We start from the raw sequence: 11,100 nt of genomic DNA, 5'->3' as shown, positions 1-11,100 counted from the left end.
TAATATGTGCACTTTGTCCTGCTACTGGGTACAGCTGCTACAAAGCTGATTAGCTGTGGTCGACCACCAGCTGCTGGTTTTTCATTAAAATGGGATAAAAAATAACTTTCATCCGTCAGCAGGATGTTTCCTACAGCTTTATCTCCTGGATTTGAATTCTTCACATACTGAATTTGATACAGAATCTAAACTTCTGTATAAAGATGTTTCCTTTTTTCTCACAGACACACACATGCACACACACATAGTGCAGGTAAAATGTAATTACATTTCGCTAAAAGCCAATCCTGTTCCTTTGGACAGGACATTACCTCAATGTTTTTCACTATTCATAATTCAAGATTCATGAGCTCATCACTTTTGTCATTTTACCTTTATATACTTTTATTTACTGTTTTACTTCCTGATTTACAGCCTACATTTATACTTCTCATTATGCATAGCCCAAATATTTGTTAGATCCCTGTTTGTATTAGTGTATTCATTTTGCAATAACTGTCTAACTCTTAATTTAACTCCTGCATTGTTTTTTTTACTTGCATGTTTTTCTTTTTATGAGCATTGTTAGAGTGAATCTGAGTTCTCATATCTTCATTACCAACGACCAGTTTCCTGTAATTGTTGTGCCCGTGACAATAACTTGAAACTTGAGTCTTTACTAAACGATCATCGCCTGTGCTGAGCCTCTGAAGGAGTCAGAGCGCCTTCCTGTGGAAATTGGCAGAAAGCGCAGGATTGGATTGGCCTCCCAGTGTTGAGCAAAGTGTGTGCGTGTATTGAAGTGTGTATGTTTGTGTTTGTATGCATGTGAGAGTGTGTATGTGTGTGTGTGTGTGTGTGTGTGTGTGGGGGGGGGGGGGGGGGGGGTGAACAGGGTGACGCACTCTCCTCTAGATTTAAATACGTGAGCAGGCAGGGACAGGCAAAGCTCAATTGCCAAGATCACACTGAACAGAATGGATACAGACAAGAAAAACATGACTCTAAGAGAAGGATTCCTGGTGAAAAGGGTAAGACATGTTACTTAAATACATATAATGAAAGATATATAACAGCAAGAGAGAAGAGTATGTTGATTTTCTGAGAATGTGATTTCAGGGTCATCTTGTTCACAACTGGAAGGCGCGCTGGTTCGTGTTGATGCCAGACAAGCTGTTGTATTACAAGTACGAAGGAGGCAAGAGGGACTCGTGTCAGAGAGGGAAAATCCTTCTGAAGGACTGTGTGATAACTTGTCCTTTCCTGGAGTACGAAACTCGACCGGTAAGTTCCTCCAGACTCCAGTGTTACTTTTATACTTTTCAAGAAGTAACGATAACGATCTTATCGCGATATCTAGAGAACATTTTTAAATATTGCGGTTACCTTTAAGGTTTGAATGAGGGTAGTATATTGTGCCACCCCTCATTCAAACCTTAAAGAAATGATTCTTATTCTTAGTTTAAGTAAAGTGTGTCCTCTTTAAGTGATGGCAACTTTCTACTTGTGAATTATGTGGATACAAATGAAATTGTTATGTTTATTTTGATTATTTAAAGTTTTCTGTCTGATGCCCCCATTTATGAAAGAAATTGATGAGGTAAAGAAATTATTATAGGGTATAAAATCACAAAAAAAGCAATTAATTAATTTGGTTTCATAATTTGATTTGACATAAACTTGAATTAAATTTGCATAGTTATACACAAGACACAGTAAGAACAAACAGCAGACATGGTACAAAGTGCAGTTGTCTACATATCTGTCACATGGACGTACCACGAATTCTATTCAGTGTTCTCCTTTGTTTATGATTTTATTGCTGGAAACCACATTGAAGGTGTGTCTTTGGCTGAGACTGAGTGTCGCCTCAGGCTACTGTTTCTGCAGAATCTGTTTGTTGTTTTTCTTGTCTGAATTTGTCATCAGAACTGAACATCAATCTCCTCTCTCTTTATGTTTCCTAGTTGGTGTTAAAGCTCCAGACAAAGAATGGGGCGGATCATTATTTGGAGGCTTGTTCCCGGCAGGAGCGAGATGACTGGGCCGGTGACATCACCGCTGCGGTCGGAAAGCTGCGGACGCTTGAAGGTGTGAAGGTGACAAAGCAGCAGGACCCTGCTGGATCCCACTTACACAACATCAATCTGAGGTAAGTCATGTTACCCACACAGGCTTTTACCACATGTTAACGGTGTGTTCACTGTCTCACCCTGCAGACATCTCACTTCTGTCTCTGCTTATCTCTTTGTCTCTTTTAAAGCAAAGTGTTGGACTCCATGTACGACGTCCACAGTGGCATCAACATGAGCAACCACGTGGAGCAGGGCAACACTTACAGCAACTGTTTCTCAGGTGAGCCTTGAACAACATCTTTAGTCTTCTGCGTCGTCTCAGGTGATGTTTGCTTGGAAACATTTTTAAACGCATCATCTGCCTTTATAATATTTCAGTTTGGTTGTGATCCCTGCATGATGCTCATTAAATCAATGAGGATGAAATAACAATAATAAATGATCTTCTGCAACTTTAGCTATCTCTATTAATTAGATGATGTTTTGAATTGTGTACTCGTGTTTTTAGTCGAGCTGCTGAGCCTCTGAGTCGAATGATCGGTTGATTTGGTCGCAGTCAACTTAAATAAGTAATTTATTATTCTTTTTTTCATGCCGAGTGACTTATTCCAAAGTAACTTAAACACAAGATTTAAAGTTGTGCTTGTGTGCTTTTTGTGTGGAGAAACTTAGTTTTACAGATCTGTTGATTAAATCAACCATTCGCTTAGTCGACAAAACCGTATGAGTGTTAAGAAGAATTTCTTTGCTTAAGGACAGTTTTTGGGCATTAATATGTATAGCACCTTTTAGACAATATTTAAAATACCTTACACACAATGAAGAGGAAAATACATGATGAATGAAATGAAATAAAAATGGGATACAGTTTTAGTGCAGTGATATTTTTTACCATGGTACTTTGGGCAGTTTGTCTTTAATCTTAATGTCTTGCTTTGTGCATATAATATATATATATATATATATTATATGTATCTCTTCATGTCTTTATCTTACTGGTTTTATATTTGCATGTTTATATGCAATAACCCGTTTGAACCTCTATCAATACCTGGCAATACCTTTATATACATTAGGCTATTTTCATATTTCATATATGTTTCTGTACAGTATTTGAAATGTCCAAATCTATAGCAATGTTTCCCTCTATCTACTCTATCAATGTGTTGATGGATCCAGTGTCTCGTGCACATGCGTGGTGTTCCCTGCAGGTTCAGCGGTGGTGGACTGGCTGGTGTTCATGCAGCTGACTCTGACCCGTATGGACGCCATGACGCTGGCCTCGGCCCTGCTGGAGGAGGGTTTCCTGCGGACCGTCGGCCTGAAGAGTGTGGAGGCTCTCCGCACCGCCGGCCTCAGTGAGCAGTTCATGGACGACTCCACCGCGCTGTACAGCTTTGTGAGTACCAGGAAGTCTCTGCCTGCTGACCTCCGGCACTCTTATTGCTTCATGATGCCACGCTGAGAATATCCACACGCATTATGGACAGATTTTCAATGTTGATCCGTTTATAAAGCAGGTCAGAGTAGTATTTAATCCACAGCATGTTTGTGTTTTATCACAGTCTGACAGCATGAAGAAGAGAGGAAGTGTGAAGGCAGAGTCTTCGCTGTCTGCAGTGGAGCTGAGTGGAAACGTGGTGAAGAGAGGATATCTACTTAAACAGGTAAGCACACCGAAAAATAACTGAGTTATTATTATTATTAATAATATTATTATTAAATAAAGCAAAAGCCCTGACAATAAATACATAAGTAAGTAAGTAGATTAATAATAGTAAGTACCAATCAGATCAAATAGAGACTCCTCAAACTAACCCTTGGCCCTCCTTCAAACACAGGGACACAGAAGGAAGAACTGGAAGGTGCGACTGTTTGTGCTGCGTTCAGAGCCGGCTTACCTTCACTATTATGATCCCACCAAGGTGAGTGTACAGCAGCCAATGCTGTGGAGGCCCAACACAGGCCAATAAACTATTATACTAAAGACATAGGCGATTCGATTACCTGATAGAATCTCAAATAAATCTGATCAGTGTAATTTACTTACAAACACACTAAATCATTTCATGACCTAAATAAATGCTTAAATGACGACAAGAGGAGTCACAAAACAAAGCAGTTGTTGTGCTTTCCTGAGCCTCAGGCCAGTTATGACTCTGAACCCGTCATTACTTTAAAGTCTCTGTAATTCACTTCCACAAATCTGACTCTCCCTTCCTGTCTTTCGCCATTCACTCGTCAGGATGACATCAGCCCCGCTGGCGGCTTCTCTCTGCGCTCCTGTCTGGTGTCGTCTCTGCACGATAACGGAGTTCCCTCGGGTGAGTCGCTGTCTGCAACTCCAGTGACCTCAGAGTTGAATGGTTTTGTTTTCCACTTTTTTGTCTGACTGCTTTATTTTCTTAATTCATGAATTGATGTCAACAACTATTGTCTGTCCATTCAAAACCTGCTATTTCTGTTCCCTCATCAAGATGAACACGGTCACTTGTAGTTTAATTTGAGTTAATCGCACGTACAATGTCCTGCTGCTGTAAATATATTCTAGAGCATCAAACTGGAATTGTTCCCAACTAATGCCTCATTTACTCCTGTTTGAGTAATGTTTGCTAAAAGCCACAGTGGACAGCAGCTTCAGGAAATGATTTGCCTTTTATTTGCAAAAGGAAAGTAACATTCTTAACCCTGAGCCACAAACAGGGTCAGAAAGTACTGAAAAATACAGAATAAGGCCAGAATAATACTTGTATTTTGTGCTCCTGATGAAATGTGGTGTATTTAACACTAAAGTTACTGTTATATATGCGTCATCATTCATTCCGTTTACATCGACAATTGGCTTTCCATATTGAATTGTGACTGCACTAATTCTGTTTGTCTGTTAGTGAAACCCTCATGCAGTTCTACTTTACTAACTCTGATTTTTCCTCCCACACAGGTGTGAAAGGCAACATTCAAGGCAACTTGTTCAAAATCATCACCCAGTCAGACACGCATTACTTCATGCAGGCTCCGACTCAGCAGCAGAAGACGGACTGGATCGATGCGATCAGGAAGCTGACGTAGAGCGGTTCAAACTCTTCAAGATATTAACTAGTTCAGTTATTCAGCTATGAAGAAAGACTTACACATTCCATGAATGTATACTGTAGCAGCCAGCTGGGATCATGCAATTTAAATTAATTGAAATGAAAGTGTTAGTGGTCACAAAACGTTTCTCTAAAATATCAGTGCCTTCAGTTTGTTTATTCTGTATTTTTAAGTTTGTGCTCGGAGGACTTAAAGGCGTTTAAAAGCCCAACTAGCTCAGAGTTTTGCATGTGTTTTATGAGATTATTTCATTATTAAAACATAAATCATCTTGACTTTATTCTCCACATTCATAACTCCAGACACTAGTGGTGAAAGTACATTTACTCAAGTATACTTAAGTACAATGTTTGATACTTGTACTTTACTTGAGTATTTTAATTTTCTGCTACTTTATACTTCTTCTCTACATTTCAGAGATAAATATTTCACTTTTTGCTCCCTTACTTTTATATGACAGCTGTAGTCACAAATATCCAGACGGATATTTGATCTAAACCGACACATTACAGGCTTGTAGAATATATAAATGAATTATTAGACATATTCCAAACCAGTTAGACTTACTGTATGACCCCTCACAAAATGAGCAGTGTGGCCTTTGTCATCTTTCAGATGTCTGTGAGATACATTTTCCTCTAATCTGATAATACTTATGTACTTTTACTTTTAAACAGGACGTTGACTTGTAGGTGACGGCGTTTCTGCAGGTCTTAAAGAGTCGTAAGTCCTTTGAAGGTATTAAAAAGTCTTTAATTTAATTCACAAAGCTCTTATTTCTTTGGCGTGCCATTGGCAGTGGTATTAGTTATGAAATGTTTCTGTATCGGACTGCGGGATTGTCGGGAGACTGGGATTGTCGTGGCGGTGGACTGTTCACACAGGAGGCTGTGTAAATGTAATCTAAGTGGTATTAAAAGGTCTTAAATTGTCTTTAACTTGGTGATTGCTGTAGAAACCCTTTGTGGAATATTGTTTTATGGTTTTGTATGATTCTTTAACTTAAGTAAAATGATCTGACACCAGGAAGAAGTACAAGTAGAGACCAGAAAAAGGCCTCAGAAGGTATTTGTCCCAATCATCCAGTTCAGACCTGCTGCTCCCAGAAATCACAGACGGGCACTCCCACCCTGCAAGCTGAGTGGAGCCTTTATCAGCTGAATGACTCAAGCTGAGCTGGTGTTGGTTTACGGGCTTGTTCCAGTGAAATCATAAGTGACACAACACCTTAGTGATATGAGACGCTGTACAGTCAGTCTTGGAGTAAATCCAAGTACAAGTTACTCGACCACAAAGCAGAAAACAGCAAAACAGTTAACAACAAAAGTGATTTATTGCAGTGAAGTTAAGTCAATATGAAACATTCACACAAAAAGTGCTTCGGGGTAAAAGAAAAGTACATGAACCAGTGGGTGTTGGTGGCTTTTCATAGTTGATAATGGTACAATAACAAAGTTTAATCTGGAGGCAAACTGAGAGGAATGAAACAAACCGTGTGTGTGTTACTGGCATGCACTAACGTCGGCTACGCAAATCGCTTTACATTATTATATACTGAGTTCGGTCACAGAATGACAATCGGTTGATTTCAGAAACATTCATCTTCATGCAGGCGCTCGTAAACGTGAGTGCTTTCAAAGGTTAACTCCAGAGGTCTGAGGTTCCAATGCACACAGACGGATGCAGCACTCCTTTCAGCAGCGACGCATCACATCTGTGCAAATGTTCATCAGGAAGGGAAAATAGTATAGTTTAAACCACAAATTGCTTCAGTTTAAATCACATTCCTCAGTTGATTTAAGACACTGACGACTGTTACATTCAGTCTAACTTCAAGTCCCCAAACAGGTAATCTAGTGAAGGCACTTAACACGTGATTACGAGGCAGGCGTCACTTTGTTCCCCCACAGCCCCATCATGGGTTAATTCATTCAAAGTAGCTCTATTCTAACCGTTCGTACTGTGGTCCCCACAACATGAGGCGCTGGTGCTAGGCCACCTTGGTGAGCTCAAAGTCTCCAAAGACCCGTAAGGCAGTGAGGGAGGCGAGCCGGGTGACCCGGTGGGTGAATCCGCACAGAGGCTGTCCGTCCACCAAGATGCGAAACTGCTGGTGCTCACAAACTATCTCCATCTGACGGTCAGAGAGGAGAAGTAGAGTGTCAGGGTGTGTGTTTAATGCTAAAAACACACATATTGTACTGGCCTAAATCGTGAACAGAGAAGTCACAGATTTGCCTGCAGGGTATGAAAAGTTTTATATTTATGCATTGGAAGTTGGTCCATATTTTCTCAATCTGTTTCTGTGAAGAGTTTTGGTTATTTTACTTGAGAGATTTCTGTATTGGGGATTTTTTTCCCCCCTCCTGAACTATGTGCTTGTAGAAAAATAGAAAAATATATATAAAAAAAGAGACGCTTAAGATTTGAAACCATGTTTGTAGTGTCTTTAAGGGCGAATCTAAGGGCGAATCTTGAACAGAGCGGCGAGGTCATGCTCCCTTCAGGGTCAGATGAACTCGATCCTAACGGATAATCTTCCTGTTTCATTCTCTGCAGCATGAATTCAATCAATGGCTGATTATTACTTCCTGTTGTTTGGAGCAGATTTGCCTTTAGAACATGTTTAAAGAGGATTTTGTAATCCAGAGTGTATCTGCAGAAAATAAGCATAACTCCTGGATCACAGACATTACAATCAATAGAAAGAAGTGCAGTAACGGTCTTTTTTTTTGTCTTTTTCTTTATTCCTGATTATGTATTGCTTGATTTTTCAGTCATGTTTAATACGTCTTTACTGCATTGATGACCAGGATAGGAGGGGACGGGTTGATGATTATTGTTCAAACTATAACATGAGAACCTTTCTATTTTTGCATTGTCTTCCATTAAAAATAACTTGCTCTGAACTACAGGAAGATCTCCAGCAACTCTCTAGGAAATCTACTTTTTACAATCTAAGATCATGCAGAGATCAGAGAGGTGAAAAATAAAGGCAGGACAGATATTTCCCTTTTGACCATAATGACTGATTAATACATCTCATGTTCATGTTTATTAAACTGTGGCCCTCGCCGTCAGAGACTCTCAACGTACCTTGAAGGATTCTCCAGGTGTAAACGGAAAGTAGGAGAGAGTAGTTTCAGGTCTTCCCCACTTTCCAGCCAGGCGAGCGTTGCGTTGGACGGCCTTATCCATGAAGTTCACGTTTAACTGAAGTCCCACATCGCCGTCTGCGTCCTCCTCCTGAGGCTCACTGGACAGAATCACCTCGATGCTGACATCGAGGACGGGGCAAAAGTCAGGACATGAAGCTTTACTGCACTGCATTTCAGAGGCAAATGTATTCTTTTTACTCCACTACATTTATTTGGCAGTTTTAGTTGTACTTTACAAATCCTCTCAAAAAGAAAGTACAGCGAAGTCAGTTAACAGAAGATTTGTTCAACTATTTTGATCATCAGTTAGAAAATCATTTTATGATTCCAGCTTCTGAAATGCAAAGATTTGCCAATTTGTCTATCGATTATTTACCTTTATGTTTAGTAGTTTTGAGGTTTGGACAAAGCAAACATTGTGACGGTGTCACTTTGGGCTCTGGGGAATCGTGGAGGCATTTATAAACATTTTACAAACCAAACAATAATCACCAGATTAATTTATAATGAAAATAATAATAAGTTGAGTAATAATATTAATCGGGATATTCGTAGTGATGGAGTGATCAGCAGTCACTTTAATACATTGAATACTTGTAATACTTTAAGTAGATTTCCTGAATAAATCATACATTATTTTACTTAAGCAACATTTTTAATGCAGGACTTTTACTTGTAACAGAGTATTTTTCCAGTGTGGTACTAGTACTCTAGTAGAGGTTCTGAATACTTCCTCCACCACTGCTGATATCATGTAGCTTTTCTGTTTGTCTGCCTTATATTTTACATTCTTTTTTATTATTTACTTCTGGTGGAATCAACTGAATTTTAAATCGACGTCGTTTTCTTTGGAGAACAGTGACATCTTCTGGTCTTTATCACAACTGTGCTGTTGTAATAAGACCTTTAATGAAGAATAGTTGATTGTGAGTTTAAGCACAAAACTTAATAATAAATGTGTTAAAAGGAACGTTTATTTATTCCTGCAGGGGAATTTATAAAACTCCACATTTTTGCAGACAATTTTCAGTGGTTGAAGGTACATTTACTGAATACTTCAGTACAACGTTGAGGTACTTTATTTGAGAATAGAAAAACTGACAGGGGCCATTCTGCACAAGTACTATTACTTTTGATACTTTAAGTACCTTATGTTGCCAGTACTTTTACTTAACTTTACTTGTATTAGATTTTTATGGGATATTGCTACTTTTACTTAAGTGAATGGTTTGAACGTTTCTTTTTACAGTCATCATATACACTGCTCTGCCTTTGGCCCTGATTACATGGAAAGCTAAAACATTTTAAGCAACATTATTCTGTAACAATCTGGCATTTTGCAGGGAATTTTGTATTACTGGCTGCTGGCATTGCATTATTATACATTTATCGTATTATATGTTTGATTTGACCTTATCTGGCTACCAAAATGACAAATAAGCATGATTTTGGCAGCACATTTTGAGAGTGGAGTTGGTATCAGAACGACCTGAATCAATGAAAAGCTCTGTCACATTACATGAGGTATTTAGGAAAATAGTCCTTTGGGAACATTTGTCCTTAAAACCTCCCCGATGTTTCTTTAAAAAGATCTGCATTTTTGCACAGTATACGTTTGTTGTTTTGTTGGCAGCCTAATTGTCATCTTTTACTGGAACTTAACTAATGTCTGAATGAGTAAATAGCCAATTGATGTTATCAACCCCAAAACAATTCCAGTGTGACTCAGATTTTCAGATTTCATGGGATTTTACATCTTTGCCACCCATGTTCACATACCAACCTATAATTAGGAAACGCACTGGCATTACAAACATATTTTCCCAAAACAGGGACTTGCTGGGTGGTTATGCACTCAAACACAGACTACATCTGTCTGAAATCCTTTTTTTATAACCAGCCAGAGCATTTTCTTCCCTCATAACTTTAACTGGCTGCCACGTCATGTGTGCAACAGTAGGCTATATCAATAATTCATAATCCGCTTTTTATTGCAAAAAGGTGTGCACTTACTTCTTGGGTTTTTTGTTAATAATTCCCATGATAACCAGTTTCATTGAAGGCCGCAGTCCACCCTTTATCTCGCCGGTGTACTCCCCCTGAAACAATAGAGATCTGTCACGTACGAGCGGTGACACACAGGATGAGGCCTGTGCCGCTAAACACACTAGATCATTCCTGCATGATGCTCTGTGATCATGCAGCCATGCTGATGTCGGAATCTGCGGTGAGCTGCGACCTATATGGCACCGCTAGGAACAATAGCTTTATTGATCCACATTCTGAACAATCAGTGACTCGAGCTGCACAAACTATATTTCTGTATATTTCTTTCAGTGAGCCAATGCCGGAGTGAGATATTATACATGATCAGTATTTCAAATCATAATTTTCACAGCTATACATACATTTTCGTTCTTGTCCTTTTCTTCCATTCCACTCAGGGCGTGATGCAGTGTGGAGGTTTGGAGCGGTGATGCCAACTGAGGACTGACTGACTCTGCCTCCAGCTGGCAAACCCCGCCTGTAGTTGTCATAGAGACAGGCTCCCAATTTGGGGGGGGTGGGGGGTATATATTACAAGCTGAATATTTCAGTTCAATACAAATGATTTGGATAAAAAGTCGGTTAAAGAAGAGGGCTGTTTTGGGGGACTGATGTGAACGTGTGGGTTCATCCTTTCACATTCATCTCAATGCTTTTCTGTTGCTGGTTTGCAGCGGACCCGCTTCATATTTCTATAATAAATATATATAAATATAATACACTGTGTGCTTCCCTGTAAAGCCGTAGCC

At 39.4% G+C, this 11,100-nt stretch overlaps 2 protein-coding genes across 2 annotated transcripts; one reads left to right on the top strand and one right to left on the bottom strand.

Annotated features, from left to right (window-relative positions):
• Window positions 1-910: 910 nt before the first annotated feature.
• Window positions 911-6,012, top strand: plek2 (pleckstrin 2). The gene is made up of 9 exons (XM_079175110.1): window positions 911-1,010; window positions 1,099-1,263; window positions 1,947-2,131; window positions 2,243-2,334; window positions 3,266-3,453; window positions 3,620-3,721; window positions 3,896-3,979; window positions 4,300-4,378; window positions 4,996-6,012. The coding sequence occupies exons 1-9, from the start codon at window positions 957-959 to the stop codon at window positions 5,121-5,123; spliced, it is 1,077 nt and encodes a 358-aa protein (XP_079031236.1). The 5' UTR covers window positions 911-956; the 3' UTR covers window positions 5,124-6,012.
• A 1,095-nt stretch (window positions 6,013-7,107) lies between these two features.
• LOC306707687 (galectin-related protein B) lies at window positions 7,108-10,755 on the bottom strand. The gene is made up of 4 exons (XM_079175251.1): window positions 10,714-10,755; window positions 10,319-10,404; window positions 8,244-8,424; window positions 7,108-7,281 (listed from the first exon to the last, which is right to left on the bottom strand). The coding sequence occupies exons 1-4, from the start codon at window positions 10,738-10,740 to the stop codon at window positions 7,138-7,140; spliced, it is 438 nt and encodes a 145-aa protein (XP_079031377.1). The 5' UTR covers window positions 10,741-10,755; the 3' UTR covers window positions 7,108-7,137.
• Between the last annotated feature and the right edge of the window lie 345 nt (window positions 10,756-11,100).

The sequence above is a fragment of the Pholis gunnellus genome, assembly GCF_910591455.1.
Source record: "Pholis gunnellus genome assembly, chromosome: 15".
In the NCBI taxonomy this organism is placed as follows: Eukaryota; Metazoa; Chordata; class Actinopteri; order Perciformes; family Pholidae; genus Pholis; species Pholis gunnellus.
Note: the sequence above shows the minus strand (reverse complement) of the source record. Positions and strands in the feature narration are given on the sequence as shown.

Coding starts and splice junctions, on each gene's coding strand:
- plek2 (XM_079175110.1), top strand. CDS start 957: ATGGATACAGACAAGAAAAACATGACTCTAAGAGAAGGATTCCTGGTG. Junction 2,132..2,242: donor TTACACAACATCAATCTGAG/GTAAGTCATGTT, acceptor TCTCTTTTAAAG/CAAAGTGTTGGACTCCATGT. Junction 2,335..3,265: donor TTACAGCAACTGTTTCTCAG/GTGAGCCTTGAA, acceptor TGTTCCCTGCAG/GTTCAGCGGTGGTGGACTGG.
- LOC306707687 (XM_079175251.1), bottom strand. CDS start 10,740: ATGGAAGAAAAGGACAAGAACGAAAAT. Junction 8,425..10,318: donor ATTAACAAAAAACCCAAGAA/GTAAGTGCACAC, acceptor CCTCGATGTCAG/CATCGAGGTGATTCTGTCCA. Junction 7,282..8,243: donor CACCTGGAGAATCCTTCAAG/GTACGTTGAGAG, acceptor TCTGACCGTCAG/ATGGAGATAGTTTGTGAGCA.